Below are 27611 nucleotides of genomic sequence, written 5' to 3' on the forward strand. Positions count from 1 at the left end.
TTATCACTTTTTGTGGCCAACGCCTATATAATTGTTAATGTTTTTTTTTATTTATTTCTTTTTCTTTTTTCGTATTTCTTTCTGTATTTCTTTCACCGTGTAGTGTTGTTCATACAAATTTAAAATAAGATACTTTTATCTTCTAATTAACTTGTAACTCTAACAAGTTTAAAAAAAAAAAAGGTTATGTTTTAAAATAAAACTATAGAAGAGAGAATTAATAAGAAGTGTTTTTATAGTTGTAAATTATCATGCTGTTTACCTAAATTTCACTTATTTTGATGATTACTGTTCGCGCCACGCGAAATATTTTCATCATAATTTTTCTTAAAGGTAATATAGTTAGTAAGAGATTTATTTTTTCTCTTAAACACCTATAATCCATGTATGTGTATATAAGCTATGATTTTAGTCTAATGTAGTCTCATACAATATTTCAAAGTATGTATGATTGATTAAAAATATAAGTAGGTATGTATCTGTAATATTATTCAGGATAAGTTAGCCTAATAGTATTGTGTATATAAAGATACAAAAATAAGAATGAATGTATGTTTCAACCTATATATGCTCATTGTAGCATGAGCCTGTATGGAAAATGGCTAATAATATGACAATTTATAAATGTTTCATTGATAAAGATGTTACCATAGTACTACAGATGTAACGTTAATTATTGTGTATTTTGAGATTTTGGTAATAAACCACATAAAGTATCTCTCTTTTCCGATATTATAACTTATACAATGATAATATATGACGGAGGTGATATGCCTGCGTGTATACAAACGGTAAAATAAAAATATTATACAAATGATAGGTATGATTGTTGTAATTAGGTATGTGCTGATAAAATATAATATGTGTCGGTCACTTTAGTGATATGTATACGCGTATGCGTTTTCTCATACGTAAGCGTGAAACAAAACTTTTTACTCGAGTCGGATGGGTTTTGTTGACGGTGGCTGGTAACGCATGTGTATTTCCCATGCATGTGATATGAATGTATGTATCTATGCATGCATGCTCATATGTATGATAAGGTAAATAATATATATGTTAAGCGTGTGTGTGTTGTAATTATCATTATATAAGTTCAGAATGAAGACTGATGAGTACTGTACGGTGTTTGATAGTATATTATAGTTTGTATGTGTATGGTTATATCATATTTATATGTATGCTAACGATGCGAATTTATTGATATGTAAGTATAAATAAGTATATAATATTATGTAAATTGTATAATATGTTTAGGAGTTTGTGATAATGATGTGTGTGATGTTGTAGGTACCTTATATTATATTATGAGCATGTATGTTCGTATGTATGTATGTATGTATGTATGTATGTATGTATGTATGTATGTATGTATGTATGTATGTATGTATGTATGTATGTATGTATGTATGTATGTATTTATGTATGTATGTAGATATGATAACGCAGATATAAGTCATGCACGTTGGCGGCATATTTTATTACAAGTTAAAGCTTACAATTGTTTGACTATAGGAGGGTTAGTACATGTAGCCACATGATTATTTTTTAAACACTATATTTCATCTATTCTGCGATATAACATTTTCATTATACGACATTAATTCTTAGAATCTCTAAGGATCTTCTTATCTAGGATAATAATATATACGAAATACAAACATTGTATAAGGTACCTAATTTATTTGTAGAAACAGACATCATTTATAAACGTAGATCGTTGTAAATATTTGTATTCAAGTCTACTATACTACAACGATAAACCCTTATTTATTATGGGTTGTATTATACAACTTGTATACTTAAAAAATATACATTGACAATCTTACGAATTTTGAAGCTAGTTCAAATGTATACGCTGTTCCGTATTATTTTCTTATTTTATAGTAGGGTTTCATACCGATCATACCAATCAAGTAAAATACTATGAACAACAATTGATGCGTAAGTATTTTTATGAAAGGTAATATAATTTTACTCTTCATATATCATAACTCACTACCTGATGCTATTAAATAATACAACAACTTGCATATCACTACCGATATATATATAATATATTATTCTAATTCATGAGTGTGCATGGGAAATACACATGCGTTACCAGTCACCGTCACTGCGGTTTTAATTTCAGCTCACAATGGCAATGAAGGTGACGTATTCCTGGATAATATATTCATGTTTAATTTTCGGTACGTAAACGATATAGTAATACATAAATAAATAGATAAATCATGTATTGAAGACATTTTGTGATTATAACATTCATTATATTTAAATATAAAATATAATATAAAACAAGTTAAATTAATGTATCTATCTAAAGTGAAGAGGTTTGAATACAATATTACAATATATGCATTATGCATCAGTAATTTAATCAAAACCATATAATATTTTGATAACAACATTTTTCAAACTGATTAATTTAATAGTGTATTGTGTGGCATGGGCGGGAAGTGAGCTATTTCAGTCGCGGGCGACGTGTGCGGCACTGATGTGTGCCTCACATACTATTTTTTAGCACGCCTCTGCGTTCATTGATCTCGCCATCACGGCAAAGGTAATTCAGGCTAGGATCTATGCAACAACCAGACTATTCTACGAAAACAATATTTCACGAAAGAAAAATGTTTACGCGTCATGCAAAGGGATTTTAATATAAATATAAGATGTAACCAAATGCTTATGTTTTATAAGGACCGTAGTATAAATCTTTAGAGTCTGTTTGTTCAGAGAATACGCGTGATATCTGAGCTCAGTTTCCAACGCTTCAACTGTCATCGAAAACTAAAATTTCGGTGCAGGCGTGACAAAAAAATATTTAAAGAAATGTTTGTATTAAAATTAATTACTCTAGGTACTTTTATATTTTAATAAATAATGAAATCTAAACAAAATAATTAAATTATTTTTATGTATTTGTTTATGTAATGGTCCACAACTATATTAAATATTATACTAATTAAATTAATTATTAGTTATTAATTACTAAAAACTGTGGTTGTCGAAAATCAGGTCTTAAGTGCTCAATTATATGTGGACATTGCAAAGGCCAATGGTGCACTAATTCTATAGAAATAGAGGTTGATTGCACAGAAGATTGTACACTTTCAGAATTATTAGATGGAATCGCAGAAGAAGAAAAAGAATACGAAACATAAAAGTATGATCTGCCTGCACTATATGTAGTGTAATTAACTTTAAACTATAATAATTTTTTTTTTACTATACAAATTATTTGTATGCTATCATAAGTATTAAAAACATCAATTTTTGTTATGTTATTATAATTCATTCGTCCATGTTTATAGTTTGTAGAACACACAAATATATTTAATACAGTGTAAAACCTATTTAACACGGAAAGAGAGAGAAATTTATTAATAATTTTTTAACTGTCAATTTTTATACAAATATATCTTGCCAAATATTTGTTTGAATGAAAAAATATAAAAAAACTTTTTTTTTTGTAAATTGTCTAATAAATAACTTTTATTTGAAACTTTTTTTGATATTTGTCATATTTTTGAGATATTCAAAAAGCTCACATTTTTAAACTTTCATAAGCTTATAAAAAAAAAGCTCCAGTCCTATCAATGGGGACTTTTAGTATGTTATAGGGCATATTTATTAAAACTTTAAAAAAAAAATTATCTTTGCTGGGATTTTTTTCCACCATTCTTTCTTCTTTGCCTGGCCTATTAATTATTATAATATAATCGTATTTAATAATAGGTATTACAAAGATGTACATATTGACTTTTTATACAATTATTATATAAGATTTCATCAATAAATTTTGAAGAAGTAAAATAATATGCTTATTACGAGCTACACTGAAAGTGATCGCCGGCTGTACGAGCACTCGGGTCGCGGGCCAAATGATTATACCGTTATGCCACTATGGTATTAAATAATTCGCTGTTTTTTTAGAAACTAGAATAAATATTACAAATCAGGAGATTAATGAAATCAAAATGTTGAAACGTCAATGTTTTCAGAAAAATGAACTCTACAAAATGGATTACTTCTTTTTTTTCTTTAATAATTAAATAAAAAAATATATTTTTCAACTTTTTTACCAAAACATTAAAATAAACTAAAACATGAAATATATGTAGTTCTTGTCCCTGTAAGTTTTACTAAAAAATCAGAATTATGATATCTCTATTTTTTCAGGAGATATCACAATTGGTAACTCCTCACTTGAATACTTCAAATACACATACACCATTTCTTATTATATAACATAAAAATTCTAGTAATATTTCAAATTATATATATTACAATAATCTAAACATAATTCTCTGATTTTACACATATATTTTAACTGTTTTCTTTATTTATGTCCATTTAAAACTATTTACAATATATCATGTAAAAAACTTAAATACACCACATATGATAACATCACTTATAAACACTACCTAACGATTATTGTCATTCATTTTATAGATATTGTAGTTGTTACTTTTATTCCATTAAATGTATATTCTTTCCTAACAATGTTACCTCATTTCTTTATTGTGTAATGCCATGTGCACTATAAGGACATAGTGCAAAATCAAATTCCGTGCAATTTGTAATATATCATACGTCTACCTTCTACGTTCATAACCACATACAATAATTTGGAACCAATAACGGTCATACATCGGGTCGGAAAACTTAAAAACGCAATTTAAAATTATAAAATAAATTATTTACATAACTTAAATCAATACAAATTTGGACCACCTAGAAGGAATGCGATTGCATCATACCGCGGCATCTCACAGCCACGTCAAAGGAAAATACCCAAAATAATAATCACAAACGAATGCAGATTATCAGAACGCAATTTAAAAATAGAACTCTTCATTAATATTAAAATATTATAGTACACAGCCATCAACGCATTATTGATGCCCATATATGGAAACCACCATCTCACAGAAGATATCGAAAAAACGATACGGATATGTACCACATGACGCAATCTTCTACAATAACAAGGCAATTAAAACAACTACACATTCCAGACTTATCACCTATCGTCCAATTCGACATACCCACAAAACGTAATATAATATTGACACACAAATAATAATAGAAAAAATAAGCATACAGACCAAACATCAAAAGTCAAAAATATTAACTTACAAACTTAATAACTTATAACTACTTCATCACATTCCTCGCCATGTAAAACACACGTATAAACTAAAATATAAAATGCCTATTTTTACTCCTTAGAATGGATTACGCTGAAACCCCCATAATATAATATTATATCAGCCTAACATTATTATAACCATGAGATTACGAAGAAACGGATACACAATGTACCCAAATTGCCTATCCATATCGCCGTGTGACCATAATTTTACTAATAAAAACAGGAAAAAAATATTATAACAAATTTATTATGATAATTATTTAATTTATTTGGGTGGGGCGTGGGGGGGTGGGGAAAGTGTGGCAATTTTTTTGAACATTTCTATGTATCTATATCAGAATTCCATTGTGTAGTTTTTGAGTTGTTAAAATGTTTAGTCTAAAGATAGAATTCCTGGAAAAATATTTTAATAAATTATATACTTTGTGACTTAATATTAGATGTATTATTTATTATTTTACTGTGCATTATTTGATATATCAATAATAATTGAGAACGTTTTAAATCATCCAAGCTTTCAAATCTATCGTTGTAAACATAGATATAGACAAATTATAATTGGTATAAAAAGTTATATAACTATAAAATTACTCGTTCAAATATTTGTTGTCAAATACAATGTCAATACAATGCATAGTACATAATATAGTAATTAATATAAAACCATTAATGTAAGTACAATGCAAAATTGGTACATATGTAGGTATCTATTATGATTTATTTAATTGAACAATTATTATAAGAACTGTATAACTTGTTTACACATAAGTAAAAATATAATTACACGAAATACAAAGATTTATTCCAGTAGTTCGAATAAATTATTTTCATAACATTACTTATTATAAGACCTAATTATCCATCGATTGTGGTACTGAACTTAAAAACTGTGATTGAGTTATTTGCTTCAAGATCCTTGAGAATCATTACTTCGGTAAAATAACAACAATTAGAGTGTAAAAAGCATAATCCTGCAACGGTGTCTCCCTCATAAACACCATGTACTGGAACTAAAAATATTTTATTCATTATACTTGGTTTAAACATACTATAGTCATTGGGTAGTAGAATTTACATTATTATCATTAAAACTGAGGAACAAGTACTATATTACAATCATATATGATAAGGTACCTATAGCAAGAGGCAGATGTGGTTTGAAACTATAATATGTTGTGGTGTCTTGTACAAACACCCTTAATACAAATATTTTATTTAACATTGTTATCTACATATTAGATACAAAATATAATTAGTAGTAAAAATATAATTAGTAGTAGAATGAAAATTGTATACACACTCTTTAGAGTTTAGGCCATGAAATAAAACACTAATCAGTCTTAAATGACACCAGTTTACAAATGCATACCTATAGTCCCTCGTATTGTATTACATAAACACGTATATACTAATAAATAAATTAACTATTAAGATATAATATAGCCTAGTACCAGGGTCTTCGGAATATTTCTTCTACGAAGGTCAGAGAAAACTGCTCTTTACCACACTATTCGAACGTGTAATCGACCTCATATACCCATCGCATCTTACCATTACAATCTGCAACCAATTGCAGCCGTTTATAAGCAAACAAATGTTACAATATCCACGTGAACCTAAGATCCTTCTAACCCTTTTAAAATTAAAATATCGTAAAATCCTTTCTTATTGCACATCTAGATCCTTAGAGGAACCACTTTTCCAAATTTCAAGTACGTACAATTTGTAGTTTTTGAAATGTTGCGATGAATGAGTGAGTGAGCGAGTGAGTGCATGAGTGGAATTTCGCCTATTTATAAATTGATTAATGTACACTGCAAAAAATCTAAGGTTTGTGACATTAGCCACCTACTCTTCATTTACTCCAGGCTATCAACATATCGTAACCGCTTTTTATCTCTTTCAAACATACCTTTCGATACAATAAATAATATTATCTCAAACTAATAAAAAAATATTATCTTTTTTCGACAATACAGGCTGTTTACATACAATTATAATATGAATAAATAATGTTCATAACATTACCTTAACTATTTAGTACTTTCATATAATCGATATACATTCTACGAATCCAGTCAATGTGGTACTGAACTGATGTAAAAAGTACGATTGAATTATATAAGCCTGGGTCCTTGAGACTCATTACTCCGGTTAAATAATACAAATTAGAATGTAAAAAACATAAGCCTGAACCGCTGTCTCCCTCATCTAGACCATGTCCTGAAACTAAAATTTTTTATATATAATACTACATTTAATCATACGACTGCAATTTGGTAATAAATTAGGTGTATATGGAACATCACTAACCATGCATAACATTTACTGTGTTTGCTTTATATTATGTTATAAGACTTAAGTCAGTTTGTATGAATAAATAAATAAACAAATAAATAAATATAAATTATTCTTATTATAAAAACAAATGATGTACAGCCTTACATAGATATTACAAGGATATTTAATATTGTAGGTAACTATGAGATGTGATAGATGTGGTTCGATACTATTTTATATATTGGTGTCATGTACACACTTCTTCAATTAAAATATTTAATATAACATTTTTATATACACATTAGATACAAAATATAGTTAAGTACCTGTAGAAATTAGACTAACGAAATAAAAATCACTAATAAGCCTTAACTGACACCAAAACGCATTATAAACACATATTATGCTCATATTCAAATGGAACATCCGTAGTCCTACAGGTACTACACAGATAAGAGATATTCGCTAAATATAACATTATACCCATGTTATTTTTCCATAATTAGATATTTTTGTCCATAGAGGCTTACTTTGTATTTTGGCACAACATAATCCTGTGTGTGATGTTTGAATACCTAAATATTTAATTCCTCCCACCCTTCACCCACTATGATTTAAAACTATGTAAATCTGCGTGAAAAATTGTTGAGTCTGCAAATCAGTAAGTAGTTGTTGTTTGCCTTAGTCCAACAAAAATTGAGATGATTTGTATTTTGTATTAAACTTTCAAGCTTTTTTACCCAACAAATAAAATGTTGTTGATATTTGTAGAAAAAAAAACTAAAAAAAAATGGAAACTGAAATGGAAACTGAAAATGTTCGTAAACATTTCAAAATAAGCTAAAATATTTGGAAAATGTTATGGTGTATAGAAAATGCTAATATAAACGTTCAATCAAAATTTCATGTATTTTTTTTGGAGTTACACCAAAAACCAAAATCGATTTTCTCAAAAACAGATTTTGCGTAATAATTCCCGTTTTTCCTTAAATTTTCTTTTGTTTTTCACGTCGCGTTCGCTACTTTTTACTTTTTACTTTTTTTTTAAATTTTAATTTTTTTGAACCAAAGCGGAACCGGATCCGAAAAAATGATCAATGTTTCAGTTCTAGTTAGGATCATCTTTTCTCCGAATGACGCAACATCCTGTTGTGAGTTGGTTGGTGGGTGGGTGGTTTTATGGATAAAATATATTTGACTCATTTAATTAAAATTGTTCACCAGTCACTCGAGAACCGTGTTGTTCAACCATATATTCCTTACAAAATATTCTAACCAGTACTTTTCTAGCTTTGATCCGAAAGTCAAATTTCGATGTGGGAACAAAATATTTTGATCAGCAGTACATCCAACAACTATCCGCGGACCTCAGTGGGTTGAGATAATAATACTCGTATGTTTGTTTTAATTTAATGAAAGTCTTTCCGACCATAAACCTTGTGTTATCGTTTGAAACGTGACCATTTAAGATTTAATTGTCATATTATAAATTATTACTATTATGTAAGTCGATGATATCTCTTTTAAAAAAAATTGAATATTCCTGAGGTATACACACTATTTGAGTCGAAAAGGTCTTACATACAATAATACTAAAGTAATAATCTTATGTCGATTTACCCCACCGTAATACAATTGTGCCAGCTGGATTACCTTTTGAATTTTATTATTTTATAGATCATTAACTAGTAAATAACGAATTCAACAAATCATAAAAAACTTTAATGACGTGATTCAATATTGGGTTAGTCAATAGATACGAAAAGGTAGGCTTGCTATGTATATAGTTTGTTTGATTTATTCGTAGAAATATATTTTATATTTTTATATTTATTGTAAAATGTTATTCATTAATTTAATAAAAGTAGAGTTTATAAAAAAAATCAATAATTTCAATATAGTATTAATGTTTAAATATTTCATTACCCAATAAAGAACCGGCACAAATCTTATCAGGAGTCACATAAGGTTTAAATCCAAACATAAACCGGCAAGACCTCATGTTGATGTATGTTAACCGTGTTTCTAATAAAACGGGCCTTGAAATGCCATTTTCCTTTTTTACCCAACCAACAAACTGTAAAAGTAAAAAAAAGTTTGAGATTTTAATATACATTTTTAACAGAGCGATTCATGTATTAAATTTACTATGATGTGTGTTTTTTTCACTTTTTATAAACTTTTGTTCTAGTAGAAATAATGCTTCAAAGTTCAACATTCAATATCTATTACGATGGAAAAGTCAAACTCGTTGGTATTTTTGAGAGGAAAATTTGGAAAATTTACATTAGTTTCCAAATGCGTAGTGAAAAACAAATATTAGTCTTTAAGGTTAGCAACATGTGTATGTGTGCTAAGGTTTTTGACACTACGAACCTCCCCGGGAACCACGTTGCGTGATTGATTGTAGCCGACGCGCCATGGCAAAGTTATTTTTATATAACTCATATACTAATGAGTTATAACTGTAGGTTCTTTAAATTTCTACTGCATGTTAACACTACTATTTTCTATATATTATTTCTTTTTGAGCTATTTATAAGCATATTAAGAATATATACATTTTATTTCTTTTTTTTAAGAATATCATCGATAAATCGCTGTCTCAAAATACTTTTATACTTGTACATTTAACTCAAGGTTCCTCATAAGTATTTTTTAATGGAAACTTAAAAAAAAGTTAAGAGTAAATCCACAATAGTTTTTTTATGAATTTCCTTTGTAGTCAAACTAATTTTGTTATGAGAGTTTGAAGTTTTTTTCGATAATTGATTATCAGCCAGAAGTTAATTAATTCCGGTTAACCGTATTTATTATTGATTTAAGTATTATGTTTTAATTCAAAAATTAATTATTGTGGATACTTGAAATTTTCTCAGAATAATTTTTCAAATCATTGATATACTTATGTCATTGCAAATAAAAATAACACCATCCATTACGATTACCCACTTTAACCTACATAGCAGAGTGGTATTCACGTCCCACTTTTTTTATTTAAGTATTATAACATGACAATATTTATGCAAACGTTAGCGGATAATCTCACGGTATTTGTATACATATAAATGGAGAACCATAAATAATAACTAAAGGTACGCTATTGACTGTTGTTAAATCACAATTTAAAGAATACTACAAACCAACCTTTCCTTCATCTCCATTGGATACTTTGTAATCACCATTCCAATCCATACATATAGGTGTAATACCATAACTAAAAGAAACACTGTTTTGTAACACAACAACAGCTATATCTTCAGCATAATGCCCGGAAATACCAAAATAACCTTCTTTCAGATGAACCCTATCCACCTGTACATTGATTGTTTTAATTTAAATTATACATGTCATACAAATTTTTTATAGACTTTGAATTATAAATAACTTACATTCATTATTTCAGTAAATTCATTGTCAAGTTTTCTAAAGTTGCTGTCATATTTTCCAACAGCAATTTTGTATAGACCGACATTTACAATTGTTGTAATATTTTCCGTAATACTTTTCGAAAAACAATGAGCCGCTAAAATTATATTTATTTCAATTTCATTCTTTTTTTTTCTTAACTTGGTTTTACAAATATTTTACCAGAGACAACTAAATTTCGAGAAATAATTGATCCTCCACAAATTAAGTTATACTTGTTAGTAATTTCATATATTGCCACGTTCCAAGGTGCCGTTCCATTATTTGCTTTTTTACCATTCGCAATCAGTACTTTACCATCGACAAATGTTATACCGCATTCTAATATAATATTTGAATATAAATATAAATAATAATATTAGGGATAACGTAAAGGTTGAGTAAATTAGAGATTTATATATTTTATACACTTAAAAATACAATTACCTGGTTCGCATATATATAGTTCATTATTCCATATTCCGTTCGACATACAATGTAATTCAATTGGAGTCTCTTTTTGTCCGTTTGGTAAATTATAAGCAGGCTTACATTTTGGTATTGCTATTGTGTCAGGTATCGATAGATTTAAGCAATTAGCATACTTACCATTATAACTACATTGAATATCTAAACTATCAGATAGAAGAGGTGGACACATTTCTATAAATATAAACAAATTATAATTAAACATAATTAAATAAATAATCATTGCAACATACAAATATCAATACAAAACTTACTCAAACATAATTTATGATGAGCAGGTTTCCATTTTCCATTTCTCTGACAAACCCGAAAACTATCGGGATATACATTATGATATCCAAATGTACAGTTCTCATTTACGGTAACGCCATGATCAATTAATGTCCCGTGGGATAAACTTTCATTAGAACCGTCATAAGTATATACAACTCCTTCGACAGTTGGTAAAACACATGAACTCGCTTAAATATAAATATAAATAATAATAAGTCATAATTAATAAAACCTAAAGAATAGACATATTTTCGATGATTTAAAAATGTACATCAAACGATTATGCTTAACCTAACGATTATATGTTCTTCCTCAATAATTTATACAATTTGACAAAACAAACAAATTTTACATAAATAAAACCGTATCTATGGGTTAGTAATTAAGTAAATAAGTTTTTTTGTTTAGTGTAAAAGATAATTAAAAAAGAAAAACAATTATATTAGTTAGAGATTTATTTTTTATCACAAAAATGTAATTACCTGGCTCGCATTTATATAATTGATTATCCCACAATCCGTTGGACTGACATTGTAATTCAAGTGGAGTTTCTTTATGTCCATTTGGTAGAGTATAAGTAGGCTTACATTTTAGTGTTGCTATTGTGTGAGGTATCGATGCATTTGAGCAATTAGTATAGTTACCATTATAACTGCATTTAATATCTAAGCTATCTGATAGTAGAGGTGGACACATTTCTAAAAAACGTTAAAATCAAACATGTCTATAAAGCAGACTCATAATATTTAAATAAGTTATCATAACAACATACAAATTTCAATACAAAACTTACTCAAACACTAACAAATTAAAATCAATTATAACCAAAAATCTGTCTCATAGGTAATAATTCAATAAGAAATGATTACATGGTACAAAACAAAACTTACTCAAACATAATTTATCAGAATCCGTTTTCCATGTTCCATATCTCTGACAAACTCTAAAACCATTAGGATTAGCTTTATAATATCCAACTTCACAGTTCTCAATAACTGTAGTGTAAGGATCAATTAATGTCAGGGGTGATAATATTGAATGAGAACCTTCGTAAGAATATACAACTCCTTCAATAGCTGGTAAAACGCATGAAATCGCTGTGCTCTGTCAAAATATTAAATGTTAATTGTTAAGAATATTATTTTATTATTTTTATAATATGTTAGTTTTTATTCAAAAGCGTCGTTATATAAACCAATGCAATACAATAAATTATAAATTTTAATCGATATTTGTAATGTACGTACATGTTTGTTCAAAATTCCACGAATCCATGGAACATAGCTTTTTATATCAATAAAACCTACGTTTATTTTGCTATTCATATCATTCGACAAAATATAAGGCCAGCAACTCGTTATCCCGGTTAAAAAATATGAATTAGATTGTAAAAAGCTTAAGCTTTGGAAATCAAATCTATTACCTCCTCTTTCCTCTGAAACAAGCGGTATTTTATACATAAGACACAAATTAAAGAATTTGTTATTGTTGGATTTATAGGTGAAAATGCATAAAATTTTCCTGTGCGAGGTTTACATTTTTTATTTTTTTATATAAAGTTTAGCTACCACTAGTTTTGGCTGGATCTGGTTGGTAGGAATGCATATTCAAAACTTCCGTTATTTCTTCATCAATAGTGTGGGCTCTCGCCCGACACATACAATTTTTTGCTGTCCACATATTTTAATTTTTTGGTAGTTTCTCTATAGAGTATAGAAAACCTTTATATACTAATAAATTATTACCTTAAGTACTTTTAACAAATTCCATATTGAAAAAAAATATGGCGAGAGACACGGTCGACGTGAGATACTGATATACTGAGCCGTGGTACCACACAACTAAAGAGCTGTCTGTTTTGGTGTAGAGGTGAGCTAATTGAATATATGGCTAGTTCACCCAAGCTTCTTCGTCCCTATTTGATATCCAGTGAGAAGTTGTTGAAATACAGATTGACCAAAATATATATAATTTTTCAAAAAAACAAATATTCCTATTATTCACTAATTGTATGCTATCATTGAGTAAAAAAAAATAATTCAGCTCAAACGTAAGAAAGTTTATAATAATAATTATAATTGTAAAAGAAAAGTAATGTCATATACTGTGTCTAGTTTAATTAATAGTTGATAGTTATAATTTATAACCTTTAACTGTTAATATAATTTGTATTATGGACTTTATATTAATTTTTATTTTTAAGTATGATTTTGTTACCTAAAGGGGCTAGAGCGCAATCCATTCTAAGGAGTAAAAACTACGTATTTTATATGTTAGTTCATATGGGTCTTGTAAATGTGTTGAAACTTGAAAGTAAATGAACATTAGTGTGTGTAATTCGTAGTACTGACCACGTTGTATAGGGGCATCGTAGCGACCGGATAGTACGTCTGTAATTATACCTAGGCACATGCCACCATATATCTATTATCTATTATCTATTAAATAACGAATTGAACAAAGTTTGAGTCATAAAGGGTAGACATACATTTAACGGGAAACGAAGTACACGGGATCAGCTAGTATTATATACAAATGAATGTATATCTGTGTCTGTGTGTCAATATTGCCATGGTAACAATTTATAAATTATTTTGAGATTTCCGTCTCGTGTATGTGTCCATATTACCAAGATGAATTGCTGTGATATCAGTACAGTCATTGCTCCAATCAGAATCTATATTTCTATTACTCGATTGAAAACCATGACAAAACTTATCAGCAGTCACAAAATATTTTTGAAATCCGTGTATACACAAAGGATATTTAATATTGTATTATTATAACTATAAGAAACAATAGGTATATAGAATATATTTTCACAAAAAAAATTGGCATAATATGCATTCTCATAACACTAAATGGTGATCTTTTGGTGACTGTATAAAACTTGAACTATCTATACTAAAAAAAAAAAAAAACAGTATGGATACCGTATATTTCTTTTACATTTTACCATTTTTTAGACAAATACAAAAATATTTTATTTTTTACCCCCAAAGTACCAACCAGATCCAATCTTCTATTTATTAAAAATTGAATTAAATGATCGGAATATAAATTTTATTACCCAATTGCAACCTGATGCAAAAGTGAAAATTGTCGTCAGTATTGATTCTTAAACAGGAACTGTTGTCGATGTGTGGAAAAAATCGTTGTAATACTAAATGATTAAGTTGAGCCTGATTATTAAAACCAGCAATCTGTAAAAGTATAAACATTTTTTATGATGAACAATTAATATAAAGGCATAATATTAATATCTCGTTATGTAAGTGTCAGTAGAGAGTTCAATTTTATGGTTTTAAATAAAGTCTGACTAAAAAAACTTGACTACTCACAGAACTCATACGAGATAATAAGGATGAAAATAGAAATAAAGTTATCCCATTTTGTTCAAATTATCAATATTGCGAATCTCAGTCTGAATGTATATTTAATTTTTTTTTATTTTGTACGTTTGTCGGAATTAGTAGTGTCACTTTGTAGAAATTAAACCAGTCAATCAATTTCATATTATATTTTATGTATTTAATAAAACTACAAACTAAGTATATAGTATAACAAATTTACCTTTCCGTAAGTTCCATTGCGTACATTATATTTACTATACCAATCGATACAAACGGGAGTAACACCATTACTAAACGAAATTGTGTTTGCTAACACAATTACTGCCAAATCTTGAGTATTGGGTTGATAATTAATATCAATAATACGTGCTTCATCAAACAGGTAAATTATTTTTGCCTGCACAAACGTTGTAATTTACATAATACATACTTTACCAATTATTTTTAAGCTTTAAATAGTTATTTAGTTAATAACTTACATCGATATAATAGTGAGATATATCACTGTCAGTTTGTGGAATATCAATTTTAAACAAATAACTACTATTACCGTCTATTGAATTTTGCTTAGATCTTATACCGTTATACCAAAACATTTTAGCCGCTAAGAATAATATTTAATTAATTTTAATTCCTCCTTAAATATATTATGCAAGGATTTTACCAGCAACTACTACATTTGGAGAAACAATTGTTCCGAAACCTAAATGGTAATAATTTGAGTCCGTCCGTTCATCGAGTAAACCATAATATGTGTTTGATTGTTTTTCAAGTTTATATATATCAACTACCCAAGGTGTTGCTTTTAACGAATGTTTATTTTTAATTTCTTTGGATACTGTACCGCAATCTAAAACAGTATAGGATATATTATTATATGTAATATTAGAAGCTCCAATGCTCCATATTTAGATTTATATAAGTAACTCTGGCATCTATTTGTTACTTCACAAACATAGGAAAATATTATAGGTATATCATTAAGCTATTGTTTTGTACCCATGCTGATATTTGTTCCATATTCGTATCGTGCACACATCTCTTTAGTCTCGTCCGAACCATCTGGACAATCCTTACTACCATCGCAAGCCAATGACCATTCTATACGCAGTCCATTTGAACAATAAAACATATCATCAATGTCTCTATAATGTTTTTCAAATGAGCAACAAATTATTATTTTATATAAATTATACAATGATAAGCAAATATGTGAGCTATAGAAATATAAACAATAAGTATAAAATAAATTCAAGATTATAATAAACAATTCGATTGCAGAGCATACAATTAAATGTTATGCCGGAATCTAATTGCCTACGCGTTGTCAACATTTTAACAATAGAAAATAATGAGTGGATATAGTAAATAAAGTTTTTCGCAAACTAAAAATGTAAAGAAAGAAGGGGTTTTGATCTTCCTGATCTTAATGTGTAGTAACTAGTTACTAGTTAGTAGATTAATATATATTGATCGGATATTGTCTGATGGTCCTTATTAAGATTTTAGGTCTCTGAGCCCTCCAGGCTCTACCATCAATATTTTCGACTGCTATACCTACCTACTAACAAAAATTATGTTACATAATATTTATTTATACAAAGTCACCAACTTTGAGGGAGATGATACAGCTTGTCGTATTTCGAGTTTTCTATCACACAAAATGCTGGATCCTGAAAAAATTAATTATTATGCAATACTAAAACAACGTTTAGTGTATTAGGATTATTAATTATTTTTTTAATCAGCATATTTTATAGTTTGAATGCAATGGTATCATAATCAAATTATATTAAAATATATCTTGCATTCATGTTTTATATTCAGTATGTACTATGACATATTAAGTACAATACTATGACAGCTCGTATCATTAAAATATTTACCCATTTAATATCAAATTTTTATTGACAATATTAATTATTAAAAAGGTGGTAAGTGGACGTCGCTCTGCTTTACAGTAGGTTACAAGTGGGTCACTGTAATGGATGGTGTAAATTTGAATTTAATGATATAATATCATTGTATAAGAAAAACGATTCTGAGCGAAAACGGTCAGTCAACCTATGATATTAGTATATTACCAAGTATATTTTGATGATATTATTGTGAATAAAGTAATTTATATATTACCTATTTACGAGGAACCTTGTTATAAATTTTCAATCCTTAGCTATAAAAGTTGAACATTTTATAAATTTTCAACTACAAAATAATTAATAAATTATAAATTTGATAAATTTTGTCAAATTTTGAACTTTAAATCCTTATAAAAAAAAATTGTGCCTATGTATTTTTAATATTTTGCAACTGCTATTGTAACATTGTAACAGGAGCCTTGCATTCAATTTTCACGTTTTTTTACCCAACAAATAACATTTTATTGATATTTATAGAAAAAAAAACTAAAAAAATTCAAAACTGACTATGTCTGTAAACAGTTCAAAAAGAGTCAAATTATTTTCAAAATTTTATGGTGTATAGAAAATGCTAATATAAACATTCAGAAAAATTTTCAAGTATCTACAGTCATTCGTTTTTTAATTACAATAAAATAAGAAAATTGTTACATGAGAAATCGAGTGAATATCAAATGTTGTAAAAATATAAATGTAAGACGCTCATAAAAATGTAATTTAAGTTTCTTGTAGACATTTTTTTTTTTTGATAAAGGTAGACAAACTTATGAATAATCTTATATTACATTTTCAAATCTTAGATTTAAAAAGAAAAAATTTTTATGAATTCTCAACTCAAAATAAATTGCTAATTTTTCCGTATTTTGTCAAAATTTGAACTTTAAATGCTTATAAATAAAAACTGTGACCAAGGATTTTTAATTTTTTTCATCTGCCTTTGAAACAATAACCTAGGAGCCTTATATTAAATTTTCACGCTTTTTTACCCAACAAATAAAAATTTATTGATATTTATAGAAAAAAAAACTAAAAAAATTGAAAACTGACAATGTCCGTAAACAGCTCAAAATAAGTCAAAATATTTGGAAAATGTTATTGTGTATAGGAAATGCAATTATAAACATTCAGTCAAAATTTCATGTCCCTACTATTTGTTTTAGAGTTACACCAAAAACCAAAATCGATTTTCTCGAAAACAGACTGCGTAAAAATCCCGTTTTTCCTTAATTTTTCTTTTGTTTTACACGTCGCTTTTGAAAACTACTGGAAACTGCTGGGAACTACTTTTACTTTTGACCCCCCCAATGTACCAAATAGATTCACTTTCCTATCAGAAAAGTTACTGTTGAAGAACATCCAAGCACTTTTACTGTCCTAAAAGGTGATGACAGACACAAAAATAGAAAAAAAAAATAAAAAAAAATTGAAAAAAAAACACACATCATTGTAAAATCAATACATTCATCGCTTCGCTCAGAATCTAAAATAAAATTTTATCGTATCAAGTGAGAAAACAAAATAATATAAAAAGCGTGGTTTTTAAAGTAGTACGTCATATTTATAAAGAAAACCATTTTTGTAAATTACTGTTGAAACTGAAAGCAAAAAATGTTTATATTTTCAACCAGCTATCAATTTCCATTACAATATGTATGTATTGAATTGTTGGTAAAACTACGTAAATTTAAGTATCACTCCTCAAAAGTTCAAAAACCACTAAAACACTTAACATGTCAACATAAAATAGCAATTACGAAAAAAATAAAAAATAATATGTTATTGTTGCATGTAAGTATACAATGTAATAACTGTGTAAAAAAAAATTCCATTTTTATCGTTGAAGTGTGAAAATAAATAATATTAAAATGTATAAAAGTTTAAAAATATCAATCAAATAATGTATATATTTGAAACAAACAGCTGTAATACCTTCAAAATTCTTTTGAAATTCTGGTTTAAGCGTCAGAATATTGTAACGATATTGTTGATAAAAAAAGTTTAGTTTTTTAGTTTAAAAAATGGTACTTTTAGCACGCTAAATTGGTGTTTCATCCAACTGTGAGGCGCGTACCTATTAGATATTTCGCGTTTGTGGCTGTACATTTTAATTTTCACTCATTATATTTTCATTGATTGATTTATTATATATCATTACATTATAAACATATATTATTTTTTATTATTATTATAATATGTTTTATTACGTCACATTAATTTAACTTTTTTGGTGTATTTTATATTTTAATCAGAGCTTCAAAACGAAAAACAAATTAACGAAATCAATAAACGAAAAACTAAAATATTCTAATATCATTATCATTAAACATAATATATCATTAATCATAATTAATTATTAAAAATAAACAATAAACGTAACATAAAAAAATGTCGAATTACGTTATTTTATATAACGTTGATGCTTTTTTAGATTCTGAGTGAAACGATGAATGTATTGATTTTACAATGATGTGTGTTTTTTTTTTTATTTTTTTTTATTTTTTTTTTTATTTTTGTGTCTGTGTACACGATAAGTAGTCGAAATAATGCTTCGATTTTCGACTTCAGTATCTTGTTCGATGGGAAAGTGAATATCGTTGGTGCATTGGGGAGGTCAAAATTTTAATTTTCCAGTAGTTTTCAAAAGCGATGTGAAAAACAAAAGAAAAATTAAGGAAAAACGGGAATTTTTACGCAAAATCGATTTTTAACAAAATCGATTTTGGTTATTGGTGTAACTCTAAAACAAATGACCGTAGATGCATGAAATTTTCACTGGTTGTTTATATTTGCATTTTCTATACACAATACAATTTTGAAAATAATTTGACTTTTTTTGAACTGTTTACGGACATTGTCAGTTTTCAGTTTTTTTAAATTTTTTTTCTATAAATATCAATAAAATTTTATTTGTTGGGTAAAAAAGCTTGAAAATTTAATAGAAGGCTCCTAGGTTATTGTTTCAAAGGCAGATGAAAAAAATTAAAAATCCTTAGTCACAGTTTTTTTTTATACACGTTTAAAGTTCAAATCTTGAAAAAATACGGAAAAATCACGAAAATTTGCAAATTATTTTGAGTTAGAAATTCATAAAAAATTTTCTTTTTAAATCTAAGATTTTAAAATCTAATACAAGATTCCTCATAAGTTTGTCTAACTTTATCAAAAAAAAAATTTCTACAAGAAAGTCAAATTAAATTTTTATGAGCGTTTTAAATTCATATTTTTACAACATTAGATATTCACTCGATTTCTCATGTACCGATTTCCTTATTTTCTTGTAATTCAAAAACGAATAACTGTAGATACATGAAAATTTCACTGAATGTTTATATTAGCATTTCCTATACACCATACAATTTTGAAAATATTTTGACACTTTTTGAGCTGTTTACGGGCATTTTCAGTTTTCAATTTTTTTAGTTTTTTTTTCTATAAATATCAATAAAGTTTTATCTGTTGGGCCAAAAAGTGTAAAAATTTAATACAAGACTCCTGATATATTTTTACAATAGCAGTTGAAAAATATTGAAAATACATAGGCACAGTTTTTTTTTATAAGCATTTAAAGATCAAATTTGGACAGAATTTATCAAAATCTCGAAAATTATCAACCATTGTAATTAATAAATTATAAAATGTTCAGTTTTTATAGCTAAGGATTGAAAATTTAAAACAAGATTCCATGTAAATAGATAATTCGGTTACCAAAAAATCTAAAAAATACACAAGCACAGTTTATTTGTATAGTCATTTTAAGTTCAAATTTGGACGAAATTACATAAAAACCTAGAATAACTATTTTAGTTATTTTGTTGTGATTGTATAATATTATTCGTGGGCACTTGAAACTTCTAATTTGTAATATTTTCATCGATATATTATGATGATAGTATCACGGTTTGTTGTTGATGTATAACGCGTTATATGTACCTAATGGATATTGTGATATGATTAATTTGGAATTTATTATAGGTCAATTTTTTTTTTAATACCATAGATAAGTGTATAATATGTCTTATACCTAGACTGACATATCGTCTCCACTCAGAATCGTTTTTCTTATACAATGATATATCATTGAATTCAAATTTAATACCATCCATTATACAGTGACCCACTTGTAACCTACAGTACAGCAGAGCGACATCCACTTGCCCACCTTTTTTACGTTGAACTTAACATTACTATTGTTTTTAAATATTGTAGTCTAAATAAGTATGAATCTTATAAGTTACAACTATGATCAATTCAAAATTGGCAAACCTATGTTAACAGTAATCTATAGTTTTGAAAAACTTTATTCCTGTTTGATTTATAAATATTCAACTTAATGAAATATTAGTTTATTTCTGTAATTCAAATTTTAATGAGATACTAAACTGCAAGCGCGCGGTTTGGTGTACCTATTTAACTACCTACTAAATACTTATATAACATGATTATGTCATTTAAAGTTGTATTATTGTTATAAATATTTATTTTTTTTTAATAAAATCTATTATTTGATCTTTCATTCATGCCATAACATTTAAGCAATATTTAACACCTAGGTCCTAGACTAACACTAACTTTCCAGTCTCAGCTACTCACTAAAAATCCTAGGATGAACAACAAATTCTATTAATTTGATAGCAATTACGTCAAAGTGTGGTTAATTACCTATCTATACCAAAAATAACAATATAATTTATAAAAATTAAAAATTAAAATAACGTTTAAAAATATAAAAACGATGAACGGAAAAAATAAAACAACGTCGGAAACTACAATAATGATAAACATTAAAATTGTATAACGTTTAAATATCCGAAAACACAAAAATGATGTATATTTTATTTTTAATTTAAGCCCTGTTTTAATATTCCTTTATTATATTAATAGAATATTCTGTTTTTTTAATTTAATATTATACTAACATAATGACGTCTTTAAAACATAATTTGTCTATTTATTTTTTTATTAATATATTTTTTACGTACCAAAAATTAAACATGAATATATTATCCAGGTATATAACACCTCCATTGCCGTTGTGACCTGAAATTAAAGAAAACAATTTTAAAAATATAATCAATAAATGTTTGTATATAAATTATATCAAACAAAAAGATATATCATAATGAATAATAACGAAATGTAATACCTATATTAAACACTGAAAATATCTATAGAGAATTTTTTTTTTTTACATAACCATTAACCAGATAATTCTATGTAAGAGACAATAATATCAGTACAACTTTGCTACACTATAGAGTTCTAGACACGTCATAATGTCGGGTCTTATAAAAACTTCAGCTAATATCGCAAAATGCTTGAGTATTGTCGGTTTCTTGTTATGTAGTATAATATGGGATCACATGATCGACCAGTGATTAAACTACATAGATAATATATGGCAAAGAAAAAATGATGATTAACTATTTTATTTACCATATTATATTATATCATGGCTAAATAATAGATGGGTAGACGTTCTTACCAAAACTCGACGGTTTGCGTCACGGGTTATAGTGCATTTTATATTTTAAATTTTTAATACTTTGACCTTAAAATATAATGTATTTTAATCAACAAAATATACGGTTTTTTTTTCTAATGTTAGTTATTAAGTCAGTATTTTGCAAGGCTGGGCATTACCGAGTTAAATTTTACTTTACTTTACGTTACTTTTAACCAAGTTAAATAACGAGTTAATTTTTTTAGATTCTGAGCGAAGCGATGAATGTATTGATTTTACAATGATGTGTGTTTTTTTTAAATTTTTTTTGTGTCTGTCATCACCTTTTAGGACAGTAAAAGTACTTGGATTTTCTTCAACAGTAACTTTTCTGAGACGGAAGTGAATCTAGTTGGTACTTGAGGGGGTCAAAAATAAAAGTTTCCCAGTCGTTTTAAAAAGCGACATGAAAAACAAAAGAAAAATTAAGGGAAAACGGGAATTTTTACGCAAAATCTGTTATTGAGAAAATCAATTTTGGGTTTTAGTGCAACTCTAAAACAAATGACCGTAGGTACATGACATTTTGAATGAACGTTTATATTAGCATTTTCTATACACCATAACATTTTCCAAATATTTTGACTTATTTTGAGCTGTTTACGGACATTGTCAATTTCCATTTTATTAGTTTTTTTTTCTATAAATATCAATACAATTTTATCTGTTGGTTAAAAAGCTTGAAAATTTAATAGAAGGCTCCTAGGTTATTGTTTCAAAGGCAGATGAAAAAAAATTAAAACTCCTTAGTCACAGTTTTTATTTATAAGCATTTAAAGTTCAAATCTTGACAAAATACGGAAAAATCACGAAAAATAGCAAATTATTTTGAGTTGAGAATTCATAAAAAGTTGGTTTTCTGAGAGGGAAGTGAATCTAGTTGGTACTTGGGGGGGTCAAAAATAAAAGTTTCCCAGTCGTTTTAAAAAGCGACATGAAAAACAAAAGAAAAATTAAGGGAAAACGGGCATTTTTACGCAAAATCTGTTTTCGAGAAAATCGATTTTGGGTTTTGGTGTAACTCTATAACAAATGACCGTAGGTACATGAAATTTTGAATGAACGTTTATATTAGCATTTTCTATACACCATAACATTTTGACTTATTTTGAGCTGTTTACGGACATTGTCAATTTCCATTTTTTTAGTTTTTTTTCTATAAATATCAATACAATTTTATCTGTAGGTTAAAAAGCTTGAAAATTTAATAGAAGGCTCCTAGGTTATTGTTTCAAAGGCAGATGAAAAAAAATTAAAACTCCTTAGTCACAGTTATTATTTATAAGCATTTCAAGTTCAAATCTTGACAAAATACTGAAAAATCACGAAAAATAGCAAATTTTTTTGAGTTGAGAATTCATAAAAATTTTGCTTTTTAAATCTAAGATCTGAAAATGTGATATAAGATTACTCATAAGTTTGTCTATTTTTATCGAAAAAAAAATATCTACAAGAAACTTAAATTAAATTTTTATGAGCGTCTGAAATTTATATTTTTACAACATTTGATATTCACTCGATTTCTCATGTAACAATTTTCTTATTTTATTGTAATTAAAAAACGAATGACTTTAGATACTTGAAAATTTTACTGATTGTTTGTATTAGCATTTTCTGTACATGATAAAATGTTGAAAATAATTGGTGTCAATTTATTTAGTTTTTTTTTCTATAAATACTAATAAAATTTTATTTGTTGGGTAAAAAAACGTGAAAATTTAATATAAGGCTCCTGTTCTAATATCAGTTGAAAAATATTGAAAATACAAAGGCACATTTTTTTTTATAATCATTATTTAAAGTTCAAATTTTGACAAAATTTATCAAATTTAAATTGTAATAATTATTTTGTAGTTAAAAATTTATAAAATGTTCAATTTCTATAGCTAATAAGGATTGAAAATTGAAAACAAGGTTCCATGTAAATAGGTTATATATAAATTACTTTATTCACAATAATATCATCAAATATACTTGATAATATCATAGGCTGACTGACCGTCTTCGCTCAGATTCGTTTTTCTTATACAATGATATTATATCATTAAATTCAAATTTAACACCATCCATTACATTGACTCACTTGTAACCTACTGTAAAGCAGAGCGACATCCATTTACCAACCTTTTTTAGAATCAACTTCAACCTCACATTTTTTCCATGTTATTCAGTATCTTATTAGTTAAATTTATTTTACTGCCACGTTAAGTTCATTCCTAAATCACAGAATAAAAATATATTCGATTTTGTAAAAACTATTTTTATGAAAATAAAATATTAATAATAATCCGAAATAATAAATATATTAATTAATAAATATGAATTTACAATAACAGTTATAGTGTATATTCACAGAATATATTGTATACATATATTAGAAACAGAAATGTTATAGGAGTAAGGGTAACCACGTCATTCATATAAGAAAAATATAACTATTCACATTAGTTTGTATACTCACTAGCCATTACCTAATCATTATTAATACTATAAAATATTACGTGTGGGGTAAAACCAGGATTGTGTGAATGTATGTATAAAAGTTTTATACACCATGATGTATTATACATATGTATTATAATACATTTTTATACATGTATAAAAGTATAAAATGTATAAATATTATTTCTATTTTTTCTTTCATAAAATATTTAAATTTTTTTTAAATATTTTTTATACATACTTAGAGTATAAATAATAATTGTTTTTACTGTAATTTGGATAACGTCTTGGAATTCAATAATTAATTTTGTATATTTTGTGACATTTTATATAATATTGTAATCACTAATTAGTAATTACTAATTAATAATTATTTCTTATTAGTTTCTTACTTTGATTACTATTAGTAATGGAAAATTTGTATTTACTATTTAAAAATAAATTTGAGCCCTTGTTATTACTTTATTAGTAATTAAGTAGGTAATTAGGCAAATTTAATAGTATAATTTACTATTATTTAATCTTCCTTGATTTTTTGTAATCTTCTCAATGATGAATATGCCATGTGGAATATAGAATATTATATATATTAGAGTCTAAATAGTAATAGTAAATGGTAAATTAATGCTGTAAAGATATATTAATATGTACATGTAACTTTATAAATAGTAAATAGTATAAATGCTGTAAAGTTATATTAATATGCAATAGTACCTAAATAGAAAATGCTGTAAAGTTTAAATATTTTATACACCTAACAACAAATAAAATCATGTTTATATGTTTAATTAATTATTTTTTAAGCAAAAAAAAGGTCTGACACGCGAGGCAAATAAAATCAAACCAAACATTTTGATTTGACACGCAGTTATCAAAAGGTTCGCCATCCCTGTATTAGACATTAGTATATGTTAAACATAAAAAAAAAGAAAAAATATTTGATCTTTGGATATTGCTTTTATACTGATTTAATGTTAAATTAAATTACCAAAGAATCAAAATTTTAACAAACAATAAATAACTGTTTAATCTGGCTTCTTAAAAAAAATTGCCCATACTTAAAATTATAGTAAAAAAAATGTTATATTAGTTTACATCGATGATGTATAAAATATAGATGTATCATACGTATAATACATAGTATATTTGTTACGAGTAAGGTCCAAAAACGGTTAATGTACATATTACCCGGATAATGTGAACCTTATCCATCGAAATAAACGTTTTATAAATTGTATTTTTACTGTATCCAATAGTAGTGTTCACATTACCCGGATAATGTGAGCACTAACCGTATTTTGTACTTTACCCGTAACATATACACAAATTATACATTTATGTATAATACGTGCCAACCCTGGGTGAAACTGACGGTGAGGTGCGAGTGATGGTGAATTGACGGTAAGGTAAAGGTAAGGTGCCAGTAATAAATAATAATGCTTAAACTTTGCCCGTGCAGTAGGTACAAAAAAAACCCGTAAAACGGCAAGACGGTCTCGCCGTAACGCACTCACACTGGTATCGAATCGCGAATGACACGGGAATTACACAAAAATTCATGCGCATTGACGGCTAACCGGTAACAGCTGATCGAAACGGTGCAGTAAGGTAGGTCGGGTGGCAGTTTTCCTTATCGCCGTTTTGTTTAGTATAGAAGAACTGAACACTGAACATTACGTTGGAAAGCGATGTTTTTCCGTCCAGTGGGCGGTAAAGTGGGAATCCCCAAAAGTACCGGGCGATAAAATGGAAATCCCCAAGAGTACTGAGCTCAGATATCACGCGTATTCTCTGAACAAATAGACTCTAAAATTTATAGTCTATCCACGTAAATAGGTTATATATAAATTACTTTATTCACAATAATATCATCAAATATACTTGATAATATCATAGGCTGACTGACCGTCTTCGCTCAGTTTCGTTTTTCTTATACAATGATATTATATCATTAAATTCAAATTTAACACCATCCATTACATTGACTCACTTGTAACCTACTGTAAAGCAGAGCGACATCCACTTACCAACCTTTTTTAGAATCAACTTCAACCTCACATTTTTTCCATGTTATTCAGTATCTTATTAGTTAAATTTATTTTACTGCCACGTTAAGTTCATTCCTAAATCACAGAATAAAAATATATTCGATTTTGTAAAAACTATTTTTATGAAAATAAAATATTAATAATAATCCGAAATAATAAATATATTAATTAATAAATATGAATTTACAATAACAGTTGTGGTTAATACAAACATTTCTTTAAATATTTTTTTGTCACGCCTGCACCGAATGTTTAGTTTTCGATGACAGTTGAAGCGTTGGAAAGCGATGTTTTTCCGTCCAGCTGGTGGTAAAGTGGGGATCCCCAAAAGTACCGGGCGATAAAATGGAAATCCCCAAGAGTACTGAGCTCAGGTATCACGCGTATTCTCTGAACAAACAGACTCTAAAGATCTGTACTACGTTCCTCATTAAACATAAGCTTTTGGTTACATATTATATTTATATTATAATCCCCTTGCGTGACGCGTAAACATTTTTCTTTCGTGAAATATTGTTGTCGTAGAATAGTCTGGTTGTTGCATAGATCCTAGCCTGAATTACCTTTGCCGTGATGGCGAGATCAATGAACGCAGAGGCGTGATACAAAATAGTATGTGTGGCACACATCAGTGCCGCACACGTCGCCAGCGACTGAAATAGCTCACTTCCCGCCCTTGCTACACAATATACTATTTAAATATAATGAATGTTATAATCACATAATGTCTTCAATACA

At 27.3% G+C, this 27611-nt stretch overlaps 1 protein-coding gene across 2 annotated transcripts; it reads right to left on the bottom strand.

Moving 5' to 3' along the window:
• Positions 1-4268: 4268 nt before the first annotated feature.
• On the bottom strand, positions 4269-24514 carry LOC132944159 (uncharacterized). Of its 2 annotated transcripts, XM_061013358.1 has the most exons (19): positions 24467-24514; positions 21863-21920; positions 16577-16637; positions 15964-16109; positions 15629-15814; positions 15444-15568; positions 15185-15361; positions 14682-14814; positions 12859-13046; positions 12502-12715; positions 12094-12309; positions 11593-11799; positions 11297-11512; positions 11033-11191; positions 10834-10967; positions 10589-10756; positions 9368-9518; positions 7190-7390; positions 4269-6171 (listed from the first exon to the last, which is right to left on the bottom strand). In XM_061013358.1, the coding sequence occupies exons 1-18, from the start codon at positions 24497-24499 to the stop codon at positions 7191-7193; spliced, it is 2772 nt and encodes a 923-aa protein (XP_060869341.1). In that variant the 5' UTR covers positions 24500-24514; the 3' UTR covers positions 4269-6171; position 7190. The 2 variants fall into 2 exon arrangements, with proteins under 2 accessions (XP_060869341.1, XP_060869342.1); XM_061013359.1 differs by lacking the exons at positions 4269-6171; positions 9368-9518 and having other exon boundaries at positions 7237-7390.
• Positions 24515-27611: the final 3097 nt, after the last annotated feature.

This window comes from Metopolophium dirhodum, chromosome 5 (genome assembly GCF_019925205.1).
Source record: "Metopolophium dirhodum isolate CAU chromosome 5, ASM1992520v1, whole genome shotgun sequence".
In the NCBI taxonomy this organism is placed as follows: domain Eukaryota; kingdom Metazoa; phylum Arthropoda; class Insecta; order Hemiptera; family Aphididae; genus Metopolophium; species Metopolophium dirhodum.

Coding starts and splice junctions, on each gene's coding strand:
- LOC132944159 (XM_061013358.1), bottom strand. CDS start 24,499: ATGGATGTCGCTCTGCTTTACAGTAGGTTACAA. Junction 16,638..21,862: donor ATATTCATGTTTAATTTTTG/GTACGTAAAAAA, acceptor TAATTTTTTCAG/GATCCAGCATTTTGTGTGAT. Junction 15,362..15,443: donor TATCTCACTATTATATCGAT/GTAAGTTATTAA, acceptor ACGTTTGTGCAG/GCAAAAATAATTTACCTGTT.